At 36.6% G+C, this 23,262-nt stretch overlaps 1 protein-coding gene across 1 annotated transcript in view; it reads left to right on the top strand.

The window, feature by feature from the left end:
• USH2A (usherin) overlaps positions 1-23,262 on the top strand; it is a 686,658-nt gene that overhangs the window by 163,686 nt on the left and 499,710 nt on the right. The window contains 5 exon segments of the mRNA XM_025420646.3: positions 6,980-7,138; positions 12,941-13,435; positions 14,442-14,711; positions 16,316-16,485; positions 23,098-23,242. Coding sequence (XP_025276431.3) covers positions 6,980-7,138; positions 12,941-13,435; positions 14,442-14,711; positions 16,316-16,485; positions 23,098-23,242 — 1,239 coding nt within the window.

Below are 23,262 nucleotides of genomic sequence, written 5' to 3'. Positions count from 1 at the left end.
TATTTTTTTTTATTTTTTATTTTTTTAAAGTTATTGACTTTGAGGCAATTCTTTTTTTTTAATTTTTATTTATTTATGATAGTCACAGAGAGAGAGAGAGAGAGAGGCAGAGACACAGGCAGAGGGAGAAGCAGGCTCCATGCACTGGATGTGGGATTCGATCCCGGGTCTCCAGGATCACGCCCTGGGCCAAAGGCAGGCGCCAAACCGCTGCGCCACCCAGGGATCCCAGTTGATTTTTAATCCATACTTTTGTGTTATTTTATTACTAATTACTCTATGAATTAGAATATGCATCTTTGTTTGCCACAGTCTAATTCAGGTTGGTACTGACTTAATTCTGGCAAAATATGACAGGTAAACTCTTTATATAGCTCTCTTTCCTTCCTGATCTTTGAGTTATGATACCATGTAAATGTGTGTATGTGTGTGTGCATGTGTGTACGTGTGTGTATATGTATGTGTATGTAGTAAACCCTACATTGCAATAACATAAATCTTTTAACAGTAATAAGGTTTTTAAAAATGATTTGAGAGAAGAAAACAGAATAGGAATATGTACATACATACACAGAGTCTTTTTTTTTTAAGATTTTATTTATTTGTTCATGAGAGATACAGAAAGAGAGAGGCAGAGACACAGGCAGGGGGAGAAGCAGGCTTCATGCAGGGAGCCCGATGTAGGACTCGATCCCAGAACTCCAGGATCATGCCCTGAGCCAAAGGCAGATGCTCAACCGCTGAGCTACCCACGCGTCCCCATACACAGAGTCTTTAATGATTACCCACATATTTACCCTTTCTGGTGTTCTTCTTACCTTCACATGATTCAATTTATTTCTCTGTGTCATTTCCTTTTAGGCTGATGGATTTCTTTAGAATTTCTTGCAGGGCTAGTCTGCCAGCAACGTATTCTCCTCCTATTTCTAAAAAATTATTTGCAAGTTCGTTCGTTCTTTCCTTCCTTCCTTCCTTCCTTCCTTCCTTCCTTCCTTCCTTCCTTCCTTCTTTTTGATGAATACATTTTCTGGATAAAACTCTTGATAACAAAGCTTTTTAGGACTTTGAATATGTCATTCTACTACCGTATGGCCTCCATCGTTTCTGCCAGCCTTTAATTATATTTTTCTTCAACTAGGAATAGATTTTTCTCTTACTCTTTTAAAAGTTTTGTTTTTGCCTTTCAGCAGTTTGACTATGATTTGTTTAGTATGAATCTCTTGGTATCCTGCTTGGATTCAATGTACTAGTTGGAAATGTAGATAAATGTTTTCTATCAAATTTGAGAAGTTTGAGCCAATATTTCTTCAAATATTTTCTGCCACTTTCTCTATCTTCTGATTTTGGAGATCCCATGACACATGTTTCAATGCATGGTACACCTGATATTGTCTCAGACCCGATATTGTCTCATAGGTGTCTGAGGATGTGATCATTTTTGTTCTATATTTTTCCTTTCTGTGTATTGGCTAAATCATTGCTGTATCATTATATTCTACCTATTGCTTTTTATTAATTTTTTTCCTTACAGAGCATGTGTGTGAGCAGGGGAGGGGCAAGGGAGGAAGAGTGAGAGAGACAGAGAGTGTTAAGCAGGCTCCATACCCAGCACAGAGCCTGATGCAGGGCTTGACCTCACCGCTCTGAGACCGTGAGCTGAGCTGAAATCAAGAGTTGGACACTGGGATCCCTGGGTGGCGCAGTGGTTTAGCGCCTGCCTTTGGCCCAGGGCGCGATCCTGGAGACCCGGGATCGAATCCCACATCGGGCTCCCGGTGCATGGAGCCTGCTTCTCCCTCTGCCTATGTCTCTGCCTCTCTCTCTCTCTCTCTCTCTGTGACTATCATAAAATAAAAAAAAAAAAAAAAGAGTTGGACACTGAACCGAATGAGACACCCAGAAGCCCCTCTACTTCTTGCTTTATCTTCAAGTTCACTGATCCTTTCTCCTTTCCTTTCAAATCTGTCATTGAGGCCTTTTTAAGGGAAATTTCCATTTCAGTAACTATTTTGTTTAGCTTGGAATTTAATGTTTTTATACATTCTATTTCTGTATTAAAGTTCCTTTTTTACTGTATCATCATCAGATTTTTCTTTAATTCTTAGAACATATTTATAATAGCTGCATTGAAGTAGTTTTTGATGTACCCAATATTGGGGATCATTCAGAGTCTGTTTCTCTTGACTGCTATTTTTATGAGTATAGTTTAGTTTCTTTGAGTGTGTTATAAGTTTATGTTGAAAACACTTAAGTTGTTAGATATTTTTTAGTAATTTGCATAGACTTAAATGGTGAAAAACTTTCTCCACTACCGTGTACAGCTATTGACATCTAATCAGTTTTTTTTTTTATTTTAATTTTTATTTACAGCCTGACTTCTTAGGAGTCATTGCTGTGTCTGAATCAGCCAAAGATTTGGGCAGTATTTGTGCTCACATACTTTCAGACCATACAGCTTCTGCCGATCAATACATGTATGGTGTGGAGGATGTTTTCAGAGTTATAACTAGTTCTCCGTTCTTTGGCATTCACTTTTCCCTGGCTCTAATGGTTTCCTCACATACTTTCTTACTTTTATAGCCAGCTAGGAATCTATGGAGAGCTTATCTCAGGCCTCCCATGCCTCTCTTATACCCAGGATCTCCTGGCTTACTATCTGGTAAATTCACCACTTAACCTAGCTAGGAGCACATTCTCAGGCTAGAAAACCTGTGAGTCTTCTCTCTTCTTCCCAATTGACTGTGCCACTTTTAGACAGCAGAGCTATGAATTTCTGCTGCCAACTCCAAATCAAGCAAGTGACCAATGCACCAAAGCTACTGCTTATGGTCAGCCCTACTGTTAAAACTAACACACCTGACTACGGAACTGGTACTATGGGAATAACCCCTGACCAAAAGGTCACAGACTCTTACTGTTACTACTCAAAGCCCCACCAGTTTTTCAAGAGTAGGTAAATGTTATCAACTTTTTATTTGCCTATGTTTGATTTAGAGCTTCCAGAACAGTTATTTTGATTATTTCATTCAGTTTTATATCACTAAACTCTTGATGTTGCCACAATTAGAAGCACTCCTATTTCCTTTTACTTTTAAAATGTTTTTATAACTTTCTAGATATTTTAAATTTCATCCATAAAAGATATTTTTAAGTTGTTCTCAATAACTGTCTTCTACTTCTTTCACACTAATAGTGCTTAGACATGGATTCATGGCCACATCTTCCATTGTAGTTAAGGTATTGCCATGTCATCAAATTTCTGGTTGAAATGATGTGGGCAGAAGTGATGTGTGGGAGTCTTGAGTTGTGTTCTCATGGGCATGGGGCATGCCCTCCATCTCTCCTTTTACCTTTCCTGTTGAATTGGATATTGGATATCCATCTGGGACCATGCACACAAGGATAACCCCAAAGGATGGCAAGACAAAAAGACAAAGGAAATCTAAACACCTGTCTTCATAGTCACAGTGTTCTGAACCTTTCATTAAAAAGGGATACACACATTCATTTTATACTGAAAATAACCCTGAGAGTTAGACATTATTCTCCCCTTACTATAGATGAGGAAAGATTCAGAGAGTTCAACCAAAATTTGACTACAATCACGCAAATACCAAAGTGCTGAAGCTGGGATTAAAACTCACAGCTCCCAAACAAATCAATGTAGTTACAATATGGTATTATCCTTCCATACAAGAGAGTCTGGCATATGCAATGACCATACTTGGCAATTTTGATGAATGAATATATGACTATTTTCTCAGAATTCACCTTTCCGCACATAAAAGGATGAGTTTAAGCTATCCCATGGCCAGAATTTCATAATATTTCTTTGAGTGGTATTGAACCATCTAAGCCTTCTCCTTTCAGGGTCATACAGGCACCATACATTTACACTGCAAAGTTGAACAAGATTGTGATTAGAGATGGTCATAACAAGTAATCAGCTTTAAACATTTGAAAGAGCCTATTTGTGTATTTGTGTATGTGAATGTTGCCAAGGAAATTCTCAAGTAATGAAAATCATTTTCTCTACCCTTTGATATGGGATGGAAACATGTGTCTTTCTTTCAACCATCCCAAAAGTATTTTGCTGTCTTAGAAAATAGTCTGAAGGACAGTTTTGATTGCTTTAACTCTGAAATCTGTTGTGTTCCTGATAGCATGCAGAGTTTTAGATGTTGTCACTAATATTCACGAAAAATGTTCAATTGCCATAGATTACAAGGCTCTTTCAAAGTGCTATAAATGAGACGGTTTATGAGTCTTTGTGGTTCCACCAAGAACAACAGGACGTGGAGCCCTAAATTAAAAATCACTGGCAGATCAAATGCACTGTCAGTGTTCAACCAATGCAAATGACCATGTCGCATATGGTGAATTCCTGAATTCAAAAATATGAGGTCCTCTTTGGAAATGATTCTCTTTTTCCTGTGTCACTTTGAGATTGGTACTATTCTTGTCCTATGTCTAACTAGGCATATGGGCAGTTAGAGTTTTAATAGAACCATGCAAATTCCAAAGAAGGAAAAAAGATAAAGAGGAAGAGTGAGAGCATATCTTGTTTGAATATTTTTTCTCTAAAAATACGACATCAATATCATCTCCCTTAGGATAAGAGACATTGTCTTTAGGAAGCCTATGCATAATATATGGAATTTTGTATATTTCAAATTCAGTGCTCTTGAAATACTTTCTTAAAATGTTATTATTGGATTATATCATGTCTTTAAAGTGGAGTGTATCCATCATGAATACTGATGAATTAGTAAGAGCTCTTAGTTGAAAATCTTTGCTTGGTCTGCAGGATAACTTCACTTTACTACTTTATACTTCCCCCACTCTGTTCCCCAAGATTTGGTATGGTCTGCATCAGCAGACCCCCTTGCCCTCTGACTCTTGGTTGGCTTCAGCTACTAGTGGGAGCCTGCCAGTCATCTGGAGGGCTGGCAGAAAGGGAAGTTGGAATATTTAATCCTCAGCTTCTTGTAGTGCAGGAGCAGTCTTGAACTGGTCTTGAGCTGGCTGTATCCTGCCATGAGTAGTCATAGCTCCTGTCAAATGATGCTCTTCCTACAGTCCTTTCTGTGCCTGAGTGCTATGCCTCTTTAAGCTAGGCAAGTGTATTAGAAAAAAGCTAACATAGTGGGCCTGACCACTTATCTGTAGAAAGACCTGCTTACAAAGTTAGCCTTTGGCCGGCATCTGGGAACTTGGACTATGTGAGGATTCTCACCATCCCCAGAAGAGGTAAGAGTGGCTCACTGTCTCCTAAATTTTGTCCAACCAAATGGTTTATGCTTAGCTCTACTTTCCTTCTGGGAATCTAGAATTCTAGATTTGGGAATCTAGAATTATGCATACAGACAGAGGCTGTCTATGTAAATACCCCCAATATAAATCCTGGGCACTGAGTTTCTAATGGGCTTCCCTGGTTGGCAACATTTTACATATTTTCATAAACCACTGCCAGGGGAATTAGGGATATCCTGTGTGACTGGAACCTTGTGGTTGGTTTCCCCTGGACTTACCCATGTACCTTTCCCTCTGTTGATTGTACTCTGTTCATTTGCTATAATAAATCTTAGCCATAAGTAGGACTATAGGATGAATCCTGCAATCCTCACTGAGAATCATTGAACCTGGGGGTGGTCTTGAGGACCTCTAAAATAAATAGTAAAGGAGATCTACTGTTATACCCCAGAGTACTGCTCCATTTCTTTTGGTTTTCTTACACTCTCTGCCTACCCTTTTGAAAATAGTTTCTTTATGAAGCTCTTTATTACATTACTTAATTTAAATGTATTTTCTCTCTTCTCCTGAAATCCTATCACCCGGTGACTGCAAATACAAAATACATTATAAAAATATTGATAATTATTTGATTGATTCATCTCTATACATGATTTTTTTTGAAATTTCTTAACAAGAAGATTAATGGTTTTTAAGGTAAGGTAACACAGAAACCTTTTATATCTTATTTAATGAAAAATTCTGATTAGGATGTGCTTCTTTAAACAGATGGAGGATTATGCATTTTGGTAAGCCAGAAGGTAATAAATAAGCTGGTGGCTAATTGTCCTTAAAAAATAGTTAGACATTATTTTCTCCTTTACCTTTATATGTTCAAGGGGGAGGGCATAATGAAGGAAAAGAGGGAGACCAAGGAAAATATGCGGTGATAAGAGATAATGTTTTTGTAGTGTATACTTACATAAAATATCACTAACATAGTGAGATGAATGCTCTTATGTGCCTCATAGAAGAAATTATATTACTTCTAACAATCATTGCACCTCTAACAGGTATGGGTATATCCACATAGTATTATGTTCAAATTATTTTTTGCTAATATTTAGACTATTTAATATCCATGACATCCATGGGCATTTGTATCATTAAAGATTATTTTTTCTTTTATGCTGTGCTCTGTGAAGCAAGACAAGGCAATGTGCTTAAAAATCCAAAAATTATACTAATTAAATATCAAGACTTATTTATGTTAACATAATTTATTTATGTTAACTTTTAAATTAGTTAAGTAAAAAATAAGTGTTATATATTCTTGGATACTTTCTCAAAAAAAAGGAGAAGGAAATAAGGAGAAGGGAAAGAGGAAAGGGAAGAGGAAAAGGAAGGGGAGGAAGAAGAGGAAGGAGAAGAAGGAGGGGGAGGAGGAGGAGGAGAAGGAGAAGGAGAAGAAGAAGTGCTTAATGCAAACTTTAGTGGTCCACTCCCCAACTATGTTTAGGACAGCTGCATTGACCTACAAAATTGTTTTATGCGTATAGACAAAAAGCTTTGTTTTAGAGAACTCATGATGTGTACTTTCTGTTTATTAATGTCCTGGTAAACCACATGTCTTCTTGATAAAGTAATCCTGATTCAGAAAGACCTCTTTCCTGGCTATCTTACTTCAGTGTACCTGTGTGCTTATTGATTGCCTTTGCTAATAAATGCTCCCTCCATTGTAATTTAGCTCCGTCCCAACAACCTCCACCTAGAGGACAAGTTCAAAGTTCTTCTGCTATCAATCTCTCCTGGAGTCCACCTGATTCTCCAAATGCCCATTGGCTTACTTATGGTTTATTCAGGGATAGTTCTGAAATCTACACAACTGAAGATCAATACCCATACAGTAAGTTTAAAGGTTTGGTGATAGAAAAATATAATATTCTGGGAATTGATATATTAGTTAATTTCTGTGACACTGAGGATAAATGTTGTTGTGGTTTCCTGTGCCTAGTGGAGAGTGTTTCAAGCAGAAAAAGAATTATGAGTCTCAGGAGCAATCTCCTCATTTTCAAAACAATGAAATAAAAATGGGAAGCTTCTTGTTTGATAAGCCCTAATGCTTATCAAATTCTCAAAGATAAAAAAAAAAAAAATTACCCTATCCAGCTTTATTGAGGATGTGGAGGAGTTAGAGTTTGCATAAACTGCTGTAATATCTGTGTATGTTCATTGGCACTTTTCATGTGGGAAGTTGTTAAAATGTATGAAAAACCATATCCTTTTGTGTATCATTTGACTCAGCAAATTTCCTTTAAGAAATTTATCTTAAATGAACAGTCATAAATGGACACAAAATATGTTCAGGCCTAAACTATTTGTAATGGGAAAATATAGCAAATATTCAGCTATCCAAAATCTTTCAATAAATTGTGATAGATGGCATTATGGGATCTTTATACATTGGAAGTAAATAGTAGGATGTAATTACCTATAAACTGATATCTTAGTTTACAGTTGATGAATGGAAAGTGTCCATGACACATTGTGTAATGTAATAAAAAGTATTACAAATAATCTGAGTTATATTTTAATTCAAAAATATGTAGAAATATTGGAAGACTTACAACAAACTTATCTATAGCTTTTTCTGGGCATAACAATTAAAGAAGGTTTATTAAATATTTCTATTATATGGATTCAGCTTTTAAATTTCTTAGGTTAAAAATGGACTTTTAAAAAAGTGGATTCAGAGTACTAGCCTTCATGCAAACAATGTAATTTTATGCATACATGGCCATTTCCACAGAAATATAACATGAATTTAAATTGAAAGAGAAATTATGTCAAAAAACCATGAAGACTATCTTTGCATCTGTAACTTTTATGAATATTTTAAAGGAGCTTATAGAAATCAAACTATAGGGGTCCATTGTCTTTAAGAAAAATATCGGAGTAGATGTTTTACATAGTTTCCCTAAAGTCAAAACGAAGCAATAGAAATGTTTACATCCTTTCAGCTCTGTCTTCTCTGATATTTTCCTCTAGTCATGTTTGGCTATAAGCTAGTTTAAGAAAATAGTTTGAAAAACATTGGAATAGTGATTCTAATTCAAGTTTCCATTTTGTTCTCTTTGTTTAATGCCCAATTTTCCAAATTCCAGTTTAACTTACTTAATTAGTTAGAAGAAAAGTGTGTAAGGTTCCATAGAGGGACTGGAGTTCTGTAATCTTCCTCAAAATGGTTAGGAAGATGCCTTGTTTTAACATAGCGATTGGCTTTAAAACTTTTGCATAGCACACACTTCTATTTTGTATATATAGTAGGTTACACTTTTGCACCTCATCCTGCCTGACATGCACCTACATTATTATGTCCACTTTCTGTTAACTCTAAATGTTTCTCCAGTATTACAGCTCTTCTTTGAAGTTAATGGCAACTCTGAACTTCATGATGCAGATTGCAAAGGGAAATGAACATCTGTCTACATCTGCCATGTTGGCAAAGTATCCTAAAAACCTGCTACTAGAATGTTTATTTTCTTCCAAATATCAGCATGATCCAGGTGTCCTGAAACTTAAACTTTTGTGATAGGGGAAGAGAGAGTTATAAAAATATTGGAAGTGATTTTGAAGATGACAGTGCCACTGGTTGGATTATTTCTGAAATTGTGAATTAGAGTCACCCTACTTTTCCATACAGCTTAATTCAATAATAAAATTAAACTTCAATTATACCCTTCAATTCCAGTGGCATGTTTTCCATAGTAACATATTGTGATCTATTTTATAGACCATTACATGAGAATACAACACTCTGGCTCTTATTCATGATTGCACTAATATAGAATCCAAATAACAGTTTCTTACATAATAAATGTGTATTCATTCACTAATCAGACACTTATATAATCCTATTAAACGAGGTATTATTTCCTAAAACCTTATTTTTCATTAAAAAAATGCCACTTCTGGCATTTCTTGACAATCACTATAATTAATGATGTGAAAATTATCTGCATGATGGCATTTGAACAGTAAGAACAATTGGCTAACGCTGTCAGAACTTTGTATCATTCTAATAATACCCTCATGTTTATTACTCTATTTCCAGTGTGTGGATAGCATGTGTAATATGAAAAGGAAACAGTACTTATATTCAGCGGATGAACACAAATCTTTGGGTTAAATAAAGGCATTTGGAATTATAGGTGGAGAATCATTGAACTTTTCAAAGAAAATTAATAGTGTTGTCTTCCGAGAAAGTTTGATCATTTGGTTGAGACCATTATAGAATTCCTTGTTAGAATAAAAACTTTTCCTAGCTTGCCTGATGCACTATGGGAATCTCCAGGACAGTGGTTTCCAACCCAAGATCATGACACACTGGTGTGTTAGCATCTTTAAAGGTCGCAAAGTATTTGTTACTAGTAATAGCACACTAATAAGGGTGGAATAATTTTAAAGTTTTTAAAACTAAGCAAAATTTACATCCTCACAAGCTTGTGCGTAACCAGCTATCAAAAATAGAGAAATGTATAGAGGTCAAGTAAGCGCATTGGGAATTGTACATAATTAGCACCTAATATTATCTCCCCTGGAGCTCCAATCTGGTTTGCTTATAGGTATTTTCCATGTGCTGGGTATGAAGAGAACAGCTATCATAGGAAATAGCGCTCATTCGATAGTATTGCAGTTATAGGGAGTGGCCAATAAATCATGTTATATTTTCCTACTTGAGTTTGGAACTAAAAAACTATACATATGAGTCAGTAAGATGGAAATGAAAAATAAAAGTCATCTTCATTACTGATAAAAGTCAGATTGGAGAATAGACCCTCTCTCCTGTCCAAAGACAGATTAGAAGAGAGAAAAAAATCAATGGGCTGATCTGAGTGTGCTCTGTTCCCGCCCCCCCTTCTCCCCAAATTCACAGTTAAATCATTTCTCATTTGGGAAGTCATGAGTAGAGGATTAGTCATTACATGTTTACTCTAAAAAAATCCTTTCACAGAGAAACTAGAGGATAAATACCTGTACACCTGACCATTGCTTACATAGCCTAAAGACAGTTTAGAGTTTTAGATAGTGATACATCAGAGTGAACCTTGAGATTTCATTTTTACCTTTAATATCATTCTCATTTGTTACTCCATACTAAAACCAGTGTAGTAGTCACTTGAATAATTGATAGAATGAAACTCCTTAGCACCTTCTATCAATATATCACAGGCAAATTTTTCCAGTGGAGGATACCACTTTTTCTGAAGAGGCATAGTAAATTTTATGCATCAGCTTCACTGACTGATTTAACAAATATTTATTGAGATTGTACTCTGCAACAAATACAATGGTGAGTAAGGAGGACATGGTCCCAGCTTCCTAGTATGTTAAATCTAGTTTGAAGGAAAGACTGAGGAGGGCACTTGACGGGATGAGCACTGGGTGTTATACTCTATGTTGGAAAATTGAACTTCAATAAAAAATACATGTATAAAAAATAAAATAAAATGTGAGACGATTATTTACTAACATACATGTGATATATACATATACTAATATATATGATATACACATATATAGTATTATATATATGTAATGGGAGATTATGTCTAGGTTTTTTTCTTCTGCATCCAGGAAAACCTGAAATCTCATAATAGTCTCCCACTCCTCATTTAAGCATGCTCAGTGCATTAAAAAAAAACAAAAAACAAAAACAAAACAAAACAAACAAACAAAAAAAACCCACAACTGAATACCAACATTCCTCTGCCCTAAACCCATTTTAATTTTGGATCATAGGAAAGGTAAGGAATTAGGAGAATATGAATCTGGATTTTCCCAGATTACTTAGGTTCTCAGAAGGTAACAGTTGACTTTATAACAGAAAATTTCACTAAGAGATAAGAATTAGACATCAATGGGAATATATTTTTGTTATTCGATAAGTTTGATAAGCATACTTGGAAAAAAATAATCAGTACCAGGGGACCTGGGTGGCTCAGTGGATTAAGAGTCTGTCTTCAGCTAAGGTTGTGATCCCAGGGTCCTGGGATCAAGTCCCGTGTCAGGCCCCTTGCTCAGTGGGGAGTCTGCTTCTCTCTCTCTGCCTCTGCCTCCATCCTCTGCCTCCAGCTCATGCTCTCTCTCTCAAATAAATAAATAAAATCTTAAAAAAGAAATTAATCAGTGCATACGGTTATTATTATTAGCATCCCCAAAGAAGAATCTCATGCTGTGTTTGTGCAATAATTTGTCTAAGTTATTTTGTTGTTGGTATAAATCTTTTTCTTACAAAAGTGTCGTATCTTGTTAAGAAGGGTTAAAAGAATTTTTTTAAGCATCTTTTTTAAGCATCACAATTGTCACATTCTAGCATGATGACTAACTTCACTTTGGAAAATTTCTGGAGTATTGTACACTCCAGTTTATTTTTCATAATAATATTCAACTATATGCACTATTACAGTCTGTATTTTTACCCGTGTTGCTACAAGGCCTTCATCACTATATTTTCAAATAATTATGTGATACTAGAATTCTATTAATGTCTAATGTTAATATTAAAAATTATGACCTATTAAATTCCACTTTAATTTACCTCAACATTTCCTATTATAAATAACACGTCCATACTTTTATATGCTTTATGAGGAAACCTTTCCCAAGAATTGGATTTGGAAAAGGTCCCAAGACCTTTCCAAGAATTGGTCTCGTAAAATATGTTTTAATATATGCTTGCATACACCATTAGTTTATTGCATCTTGGTTGCAAACCTACTCTGTTGCCTACTCTGTGACAGTGGAGCTGGAGCCTGTAAACATTTCCCTTTGACTACCTGGCATGTTGTGAGTGCCACAGTCTTGCAGTGCATTTCCTTTCCCCTTAGAGAATAGGAAATTCCAGGCACATGCCTAATCACGCCCATTCCCTATCTTTTTTATTTTTTAATTTTTTTTTTTAATTTATGATAGTCACAGAGAGAGAGAGAGAGAGAGGCAGAGACACAGGCAGAGGGAGAAGCAGGCTCCATGCACCAGGAGCCCGATGTGGGATTCGATCCCAGGTCTCCAGGATTGCGCCCTGGGCCAAAGGCAGGCGCCAAACCGCTGCGCCACCCAGGGATCCCCCCTATCTTTCTAATCTTTTGAAAAACTCAGACTTCTCTTGTATCAATTCTCCATTGATGCTGACAAATGTCTCCAAAATTTAGCAGTTTAAAACAACAATAAACATTTATGATTTCACAGTTTCTGTGGTTCAGAAATTCAGGAAAGGTTGCAGTCAAGATATCGGCCGGGTGACAAACATGGCCTGCAATTTGCCAACCCTTCGTTTTGTGAAATGTCGGTTAACAAGTAAACAGGTTACATAGAAGAAACAGCTATTTGTATTGCAGAAATTTCTCTTCTATTTTCTATAAGAAAGACTATATTATATAAAGAACAAGAGTTTAAACAACCTTCTAAATAGTCTTCATTACAAGAGGCACTTTTCTTATGCAATAAAATTAGTCAGTATTTGCTTTATTTCGGTTTTAGATACATGAACCACACTCTCTCTCTTTTTTTTTTTCATACTCTCATTCAAAAGAGCAGATTGTATACTTTCTGTGATTAAGTTATATAAATAGGAAAGCAATTAGAAGTGATTCCTTGCCAATTTGTGAAATGTAACTATTTTTTCCTTTCTTTCTTTTAATTTCAGGTATTCAGTACTTCTCGGATGCTGACCTGTCACCATATACTTCATATTCCTATTACATCGAGACTGCCAGTGTGCATGGTTCAACAAGGAGTGCAGCTGTCACTTACAAGACGAAACCAGGGGTCCCAGAAGGAAACCTGAACTTGAGTTATATCATTCCTATTAGCTCAGACTCTGTGACACTTGCTTGGAATTCACCTTCAAATCGTTCTGGTCCTATAGAAAAATATATTTTGTCCTGTGTTCCTTTTGATGGTGGCCAGCCATGTGTTCCTTATGAAGGTCATGAGACTTCTGCTACCATCCGGAATCTGGCTCCATTCACCAAGTACCATTTTTCTGTACAGGCATGTACGAGTGGGGGCTGTTTACAAAGCTCACCCCTTACAGTGATGACAGCCCAGGCACCTCCCCGAAGGCTGGGTCCACCTGAGGTGCGGATGATCAGTTCCACAGAACTTCGTGTAGAATGGTCTCCCCCACTGGAGCCAAATGGTAGGAATTCCAGGCTTAGAGTTCCCTTTCTGAGGCCAAATATGTATGAGAATCTAGGCATTTGGAATTGTGCAGTAAGCATCTGGCAATTGCATTCGTCTCTGTAACTATAGGATATAATAATTGAGAATCTCTAAAGATATCAGATACTATTTGTACTGGTTAGTAAAACAAGTGTATGTCTTTAATCTAATAACAAATTCCATTCATTTAAATTGCCCCTTAAAAGGCTAATATTATCTTTGCTCTTAATGACATCTGTCACAACACAAACGATGTTTCTAATTTGAAACTCACTTATAAAATGCATTATATTTGACGGTGTCACAAGTTAGGGCACCCATAAGGAGTAAATTTTCTCTTTTAAGCAAGAAAAGGGTATAAAATAATACAAAAAAATATGTATATAGGCTAGCTGGCTCCATTAAGTTAATTTTTTGTCTTCATACAATTGAACCCTTGGTTATATAGGCCAGACAGAAATTCATATATTTTTAGTAATTAATATCATGTACGTACGATGGCAAAACCTTTTTATCAGACTTTTAAGTTACTTGAGAAAACTAGGTAGAAATCAAGTTTAATGCTCCAATATTTATGTAAACAGGGCTTGTGTTAAGTAGATAATAAAATTAAAATCTGCAAATTTGAAAGTATATAAATTAGAGGTGCAATAATCAAATCCTCCTCCCAAAAGCAATTCTCGGTAGAAATTATGATCATTCATTCTGAAAGGGATTGAATTTACCTGGAATAGGTTATAGCTATTTTTCATTTATGGTTTGTTTTTCCCATGAATATGCTTGTCCACAGTATTTCATACACTCATCTGTCTGTCAATTTGTTGTCTTTTATCAAAGTCTCATCATCTAGATTACTAAGAAATGGACAGGTAATCTAGTCAGAAAAATAATGCAAAACTGTCACCTTTACCTAGCCTAACCCCAACCCACCCCCAAAATTGTCTGTCTGATGGGTCATCTTGGGTCCTGTTTTACTTTTCTAGGAATAATTATAAGATATGAACTCTACATGAAAAGATTGAGATCTGATGGAGAAACCACCTCAGCAGAAAGTCGAGTCTTTCAGAGCAGTGGCTGGCTCAGTCCTCACCCATTTGTAGAATCAGCCAATGAAAATGCATTGAAACCTCCTCAAACAGCCACAACCATCACTGCCTTGGAGCCATACACTGAGTATGCGTTTCAAGTCTTAGCTGTGAACATGGCTGGCAGCGTGCCTTCTACCTGGACTTCGGAAAGAACAGGAGAATCAGGTGAAGAGAAATGCTTTGAACTCTACTTTTAAGACTCCCAAGTGGAATTACTGTCCCAAATGAAAGTCAACAGCACTGAAGTGTGTTTTGAAAAGCAAGAATTATACATTTATACAGGCCAAGGAAAAATTTAATATATTGGTTGGTTACGTAAATATCTCAAGGTCATAAAGCACTTGCAGTAAGTTTTAGGGGGGGGGAATAAATGCCTGAGCTATTACTTCAAGGGGGAAAAATAACTTAACTGTAGTTCTAGTCTTTGGGGAACGTTTGCCAAAAATAGCAATTGGTTTCCATTCCTGAAGTGGGTTGGCCGTATGTACTATCTTGCTCCAAATTCAGCACAGTTTATGTTCAATGAAAGAGATAACTGTACCAATTTCACAAATCTTAGTTTGTTTTTATTTCTCTCTCCAAAGCAAATAGTGTAGGTACTAGATTGTACCTAATGATAGAATCCTGGATATTAAAATCTGTAATTCACAAGTGTGCTTATAAGCAGTTGGCAATATGGTAAGGAAGGAGAGTAAAAAATTTTAATTTTCTTAAGATATCTTCATTACAGCAAATGAGATATTTTTAACCCTCTCCCTCACTCTTTACATTGAAAACCCTTCAAATATCATGAGCCTTTCACCAAAAAAAGACGCTTTTGTTATGCTTTGAATCTACAGATATTCAAAGAAACCCATGTCCTGATTTAAATTGGATCTGTTAGGACTGTGGGAGGATAAGGGTAGCTTTAGGTTGATGTCCAAGGGAATCATTTCATGAATAAAATGTGCATTGTGCTTGAGCATCTCTTAATGACTGCCAGCCATCTTGGACAAATAATAGTGCCATGATAGCACAAGTGATGAGCCATGGCATTCTGGAAGGGGAGAATCAAGGTCAGAAATGAAAAGTAATGGGTGAAACTGCAATACTGGACCCTCATAATCTTATGGGTCACTGGCTACTGAACGTGCGATGAGGTCCTTTGATAATACACCTTTGGTTAGCACATTTAAAATCCGTATTAAGATCTCAAGGATGGCAGGGGGAGAATGTATGTACGTATGTACTCTGAGCATTTCAGTCAAGATTTATTGAAAACTTTAAACATTTCTTTGGGGTTATTTAGAACATTTTAGATTTACCTCTTTCTCCAGGCTGTATCAGTGTGGCTCGGTGAAATCTACATCTCTACAGCAGAAACCCAACATGTCACTATGCATTGTTCTGGACTTTGTGGACTAAGACAGATTCAGTTTTGATGACTTCTCCTTTCAAATGCTTCATGAGACTTACAGTTTCCCCCCCAAAAGGGAGGAAACTTATCTTACTTATCTTGATGTACATAAGCAAAGTCCTATATGATTTTTCTCTTGTAAATGGAAAAATATCTTTGCTGGTGGTATAAGGATAGGGAACATCCTTGCAGAAAACATGAAAAAAAAAGGGGGGGAGGGATAGCTTTTATAAATACCAGTATATCTTTTGATGTTTGGAGATCAGAGTATTATGTGAGGAATGGGGTTATGTCAGAAATTAGAGCACGTGTATGAATTCTGTCTGGAGACCTGTAGATAACAGCACTCTGTTCCTGTTATTGTCCTCAATAGTGCCGGCATTCATGACCCCCCCTTCCGTCTCCCCACTCTCACCACACTCCCTCAATGTGTCCTGGGAGGAGCCCGCGGAGAATGTAACAAGAGGAGAAGTTGTGGGGTATAAAATCAATATGGTTTCTGAACAGTCACCTCACCAAGCTATTCCGACAGCGGTGTCACAGGTATTACTATTTTAGAATTGAATTGTCTTCCGTTTGACATTTTCTGAGTTTGCAGAATTCTGTGACCAAATTCTCCTTTATATATTCCTTACGTGGCATGTTTGTTTCTTAACATGACATCATCTGTACAAGGTCCTGTGTGTCTATATCACTTATTTTTTCTAATATAAGCATGTCATAAAACAAAGTAGATATAATTTTGTTTAACAAAATCTGCTTTTTTGCCCTTAACATATATCCTAAAGTATCTTGTAAAGAGCCAGCTTTCAGTAGCTGAGTATTGTCTGTTATCTGGGCATATAATAATGTTTTCAACCAAACCCACAATCAGTTGATATTGGTATTGTATTGATTCTTTTGGAACTATAAATAACACTGACAAGAATGTCTTATATGTCCATTTTGCATATTTCTGCTTCCTAAGAGAATTCTGAGGAATGGATTTATCACAACTTATAGCAAAGGTTATTAATATGTTTAAGGTTTGGGATATACAGTGACATACTTCCTTCCAGTAATTCATACTCTTGCCAGCAGTAATGAGAATAGTAATCACAGCTAACTTATGAAGGCTTTATTATGTACATGGACTAAACCATGTGATATGTGTATAGTAATCCTGGAGGAGGAGAGGCTCTTGTTTCCCTCCAGTTTATGGCGTGGTCAATGTACTCCGTTGGCCTATTTTATCAGCATGAGGGTGGCCGAGGACAGAGGCGGCTGATGTTAACTGGACAAGTCATTCTGTGTACGTGGCCTTTGGCACCTCTTTTGAGGAAGACGCTCTTTGGTGGGCATTAGCATGATATAAAGAGATCTTCACATGTAACAATATCTTCCATGGGACTGCCTACATTCTTCTCTCCCAGATTTCCTGGTTCGTGATCTTCTAGTCTTTTTTTTTTTTTTTTTTTTCATGCTGATGACCAATACTTTAAGTCACTGCCATGTAGTTCAGATGTGTTCTACCTCTGGAGTGTTCCCTTTCCACACAAAATGGATGGCCAGGTGTGCTGCCTGAAGTTCTGCTTATTGAGCAGATTTCTTCTTGCTGCTGGTTTTTAGGGTCATCCTTGAGTGGGGCTGTAGAGCAGCCATCACCCATTTTTGACTTGCAACCACATGCCAAGACAACCCATCTGTGAACCAAACCACATTTTTCTACTCTCTCAGCTCTTGAGGAACCTCCAAGAAGTCACATGTATCATGTGAGATTGAGCAACCAGTGTACAAATGATACATGGGGGTCCAGACAGCCTGCTTGCACAGGATATTATCTTGGCTCTGCTTGTGCCTGTTACCAGATAGCCCCTTCCATTTTATGAGGAATTTCTGTTGGGCCTACTTGGCCTTAAGACATGGCATGTCTGACAGAGCTCAGCTCATGAGGGGTAGCTCTGGCTGCATGGCCATTCGATGCTTTGTGTTTACCAAGGCTCACTGGTATGCCAGGAGCTGTTCTAGTGAATGGTATTTTATTTCCATTGTGTAATATGCCTTTGATCCAGATCCTGTAAGTCTACCTTGTGATTCTTTCATTGAGAGCTTGCCATAAATGTCTCATTACATCTTTTCCCATTATAGGCAGCTCTAAAACCACAGGATCTGATAGGCTTCATGCCCCGAGTTGCTTGACTGATTGCAATGCAGCCTTGACCCGCTGAAGAATCCTTTCTAGCCCTAGGACCCACTCAGAGCTAGCAACACTCCATATTACTCAGTAACTTAGTCAGAATAGTGTTCCCGGATACGCAGTGTGCTCTCTTCAGAACCTAAGAAGGCCTGCCAGACATTCTATTTCCTGCCTCCTAGTAGTAAGTGCAAGATGCAATAATTTGACCTTTACTTTGGAAGGGATGTCCTAGCATATCTCAGGCTATTGGACTCCTAAAAATTTTGCTGATGTGGAAGCCTCCTTATTTTTTAAAAACTTGATCTCTTTCTTTGGAGCATATAATATTTACGAAGACTTCTCCGCACCTGCCATGTCTTGCTTATCTGAGTCATTTAATAGGATGTTATGAATATGGAGAACGAACACTGCCAAAGAGGTTTTCAGTTTGCCTTGAATCGGTGACCTTCAGGCCTTCTTTGTCTTTCTTCAGTGCATTCATTGCACCCAGCAAGAGCTACCTGATTCCACAGTCCTTATAATTACTACTTTCCGCAAAATAGTCCATATGGTTTCCAGTTCCACCAAACCAGTGAACTTCCTTTCACTGGTAAGTCCAGTTCCCCACCAATGAGAATCACACACTAGTACGTGCTAGGGACCATCAATACCCCACCCACTCCCTGTGACGAGGTTCTCTTTGATTGGTGATCCAGCTCCGAAATGTCATTTTAAAGTCTCCTTCCTAGGGTACTCCTAGGTATCTTAGGTCAGGTTCTCCAGGAAACAGATGCTGTGGAGAGGATTGAGTAGAAGGTTTATTGGGGAGTCCTCTCAGAAACAACACACAGAAAGTAGTAAGAGATGCAAGGTTGAGCAGAATAAGAAGCTGAATTGTGATGCACTAATGAAAGGGTTTAATTTGATCCTGTGCATAGTTCTGGAGCTGAAATGACCCCATAAGGTTGTCCTAAAGAAGTCAAGGAGTCAGACCTTTGTACCCCATTGTATTAGTTTCCTGGGACCACAGTAGCAAATCAGCCACAAACTAAGTGACGTAAAACAATAGAAGCTGATTGGTTTTAATGGAGGCTAGAATCTGAAATCAAAGTGTTGACGGACTACTTTCCCTCCAAAGGCTCTCCAGGAGAATCCTTCCTTGCCTCTTCTGCTTATGGTAGATCCTGGGCGTTCCTTGGTCTGTAGCAGCAGAACTCCAATCTCTGCCTGTCTTCACATGGCCTTTTTCTCTATGTTGCTGTCTCTTCTGTATCTGCGTATCCTCCTCCTTTCTTCTATAAATATATCCCTTGTATTAAGACCCACCCTAAATTCATGATGACTTAATTAATTATAACTGCAAAGAACCTCTTTCCAAATAAGATCGCTTTCTGAGGTACTAGGTGAACAAGAATTTGGGGGAGACCCTCTTCAACCCATTGCCAATAGATCTGTCAATATTTTTTAGTTTTTCCAGTAGACGGAGCATGTTTACAACACAAAGGTAGAAGAAGAGCCAATAAATAATTTATGATTCCTTGTTATACTTTTCCATTGGTCTGGAAATAAGTGCTGACTAATTTGCAACTGTCTCAGGTGATAAACACAGAAGTAGCCTTACATATATCTTTTAACGTAAACGATTTAGTCGACCAATCCAGTATATCATAGGATTTCAGGTAAATTTACAGCTGGACCTACTTCATTTGGTCCTTAGTGTTATACAACATTCATCATTGATGTTTTGTTATTGTTTTTGCTATTCTTTTGCTTTGTAAACTATTCTTTCTTCATAAAATGTAGCTTCAAAGCAACTATCATTTGCACTGTGGTATTCTTTTCTAAGAAACAAAACTGAGAAGAAAACATAGTTCATAAAGATATAGCCTTAGAAGTCTGTTTGTTCATATCCCACTTTTGCCAGTTGTTAGCTTTCCATACATCTCTGTGCTTCAAGTTTTACTCATCTGTAAAATAGGAAAACAATTTCTGCTTATCTATATGTTTTTTTGTAGAGTTTAAAGAGCTTGAGGAGTATGAGGTACTATTAGCGATTATTAATGGGATAGGACTACATTGCACTTTTAAAAAGATCATTTTATCATTCAGTGAAGCAGGAAAATATTTCTTTTTTATTAGTGACAAAATTATGTATATGCATCTTTTTTTGTTTAAAGTCCTTTCTTCTGTGGCCAAATTGAAATAAAGATATAGATATATCATTTTATTCTCTTATGCTTTCTGTCCCCTACAAATATCTACTTCATCATATATTCAAGAAAGTGAAATCAAGAGTGGCAAAGTAAAAAATCTTCACCTTCTCGATAATGAAATTTGTATCCATGTTGACCTGAGTGTGTCTTGTTATAAGCTTAGTAAGAAAATAGCCAAAATTTCTAGGGAAGGCCTACCATAAAATAACTGTTACAGACAGTTGCTCTTTGACTAAGAGTAGTGGCAAGGAAATATCTAGAAGTGGTGATATTATCAGTGTAGGATTTCAAGCTTCTACAGAATTCTCTCCACGTCCTTAAAGATTCATCCCAAAGAAAATTTCCAATTAAATTGATCCTTGAAATCTTGTAAAATGACTATATATGATAAAGACAAAGTTTATCTGAGTGATTACTTTATGTGCCCCAAGCTTTAAGGTAAATATCTTTTTAAAATAATGTAATTTATAACAACTATATGTGGAGAAGTAAAGGCCCATCAAAATTAGTATTAATCTACATTTTCTATTTCTCATTATATTTCACTTTGTGTTCGTGTTCCACAGAATAGTTTGTTCAAAAAATGAGTCAACATCCTAAATGAAATAGGAAATACTTCATTTTTAGGGATCCCTGGGTGGCGCAGCGGTTTGGCGCCTGCCTTTGGCCCGGGGCGCGATCCTGGAGACCCGGGATCGAATCCCACGTCGGGCTCCCTGCATGGAGCCTGCTTCTCCCTCTGCCTGTGTCTCTGCCTCTCTCTCTCTCTGTGTGACTATCATGAATAAATAAATAAAATCTTTAAAAATAAAAAAAAAAAAGGAAATACTTCATTTTTAAATTATTTTTTTTTAAAGTGAGTAGAGTTGATGCAATATTACCTTAGTTTCAGGTGTACAGCATAGTGATTCAACTTCTCTATATGTTATGCTCTGCTCACCGTAAGTGTAGCTCCCATCTGTCACCACACAATGCTGTTACAATATCATTGACTAGTTTCCCTATGCTGTGCCCTTTATTCTCATGACTTATTCACTCCTTAATTGGAAGCTTGTCTCTCCCACTTCTCTTTACCCGTCTCGCTCATCCTCCCCACTTTGCCTATCCCCCCACACCTTCCCTCTGGCAACCATCAGTACTCTCTATTTGCATATCTGATTTTATTTTTTGTTTTTTAATTTTTTTTTAGATTCTACATATAAGTGAAATCATATGGCATTTATCTTTCTCAGTATGACTTATTTTACTTAGCGTAATGTCCTCTAGATACATCCATGTTGTCATAAATAGCATGATCACATCCCGTTTTATGGCTGCATAATATTCTGCTGCTTATTTTTGCCACATTTTCCTAAAATCAGAACACTTTTTTATGCTTTATCCTGAAAACAATTTTACTTTCTAAAAGTCTGCATTAATCCTATCAGAGTTGTTCTAAATGGGATAAATTTTATAACAATATTCAGTAAATTTTACTCATTTCAAAATTTTACTTTTCTTGGGAAATTTTAAATCACAGAGCACAGAGGAGAAAATTTTATATCCTCAATCTCCTTCAATAACAATTTTAGAATTAGAAACATAAAGCACTTATAATTTGGTGTTTGACATTTTTCTGATTTCTAAGTGTAATTGCAAGGAAATGATACCAAATTTTAAAATTATTCCTGCATTTTTAGAATTTTTGACATCACCTTTATTTCTGAAAACAATGTTATATAAACGATACAGTGTATAGTCTGTTCACGCTGCTTCCTGAAACTACTCATTTAGGTCATGAAATTTTAAAATCAATACCCAGGCAAATATTCCAAATGAATTTTATCATACTGCTGTAGTGAAAATATCTCGAAAACTACCCCCAAATGTTCCTAACCTTTATAGTTACCTGTGTTTATATTTATGGAGGATTATTTGATATGAATGTATGGCAACATCCCTTAGAAAGAAAGTTTTATACTAATGCTTGGTGTCATACTCTTTGTTTTAACGACTTTTTTTCTGAATATAATTTCCAGTGTTTTTTGTATCTATAAGTAAACTTATATGATTGCTTTTGATCATTTCTAGTTATCATGATGCGACCAATTCTCAGTGATAGTTGTTTAATTATTTGTTTATGGACTATGGCATTCCTCTCAGTCTCCTTTGCTCAAATCTGCTATTTTCACTTGGAATTGTATGATAAAGACAGTATTTCAAAAAATGTAACTGTTTGATCTAATCTGCATATGCTTATTTGTATAAGAAAGAAAGATAATTGAGAATTGGCCTCATGTGGATGCTCAGTAATGTGTTTCCTTGTGTTCCTTTTTCTCTTGTGGTTCCTTTTTTCAAGAAAATGATGGAATTGATTTAACATAGTGACATTTTTTCTGTACTAGCTCCATCAAATAACATGTGGGCATTGCTGCACAGGATTAGTTTTGGCCAAGCCCCATGGTTTTATTTGGACTTTTTCATGATAACAATGACAATGTCACCATCCTTTATCTCTACCATTGGTGACAATAACCATACTACCACGCTGCTTTATGAGGCAATAACTTGGTTTCCTCATTTATCCACTCAGGAACTGGATTATTACCTCATAAAACAGTGTGATTGTACAATTATCAATTAAATCCTAGCTTGTTGAGACTCTTCAAAAAAAAAATCCCTCTTCTAATAGTGGTTGGCAATAATTCCTCTGTCTGAATTCATACAGGATTCATGGATTCTTGACTGCCAAGGTTATATTTCTCACACTGTTTATCTGTTATCTGATTTTTTTTCTTTGCCTTGAAGGTGTTGTACACTGCTACATCCCAAGAACTGTCTTATATTGTAAAAGAACTGAAACCTTATAGGATATACAACTTTACTATTTCTCTCTGCAATTCAATTGGTTGTGTAACCAGCGCATCAGGAGCAGGACGGACATTAGCAGCAGGTAAGCAAGTCTTAATGGAC

The sequence above is a fragment of the Canis lupus genome, chromosome 38, assembly GCF_003254725.2.
Source record: "Canis lupus dingo isolate Sandy chromosome 38, ASM325472v2, whole genome shotgun sequence".
In the NCBI taxonomy this organism is placed as follows: domain Eukaryota; kingdom Metazoa; phylum Chordata; class Mammalia; order Carnivora; family Canidae; genus Canis; species Canis lupus.
This window is presented reverse-complemented; position numbering and strand designations above follow the sequence as displayed.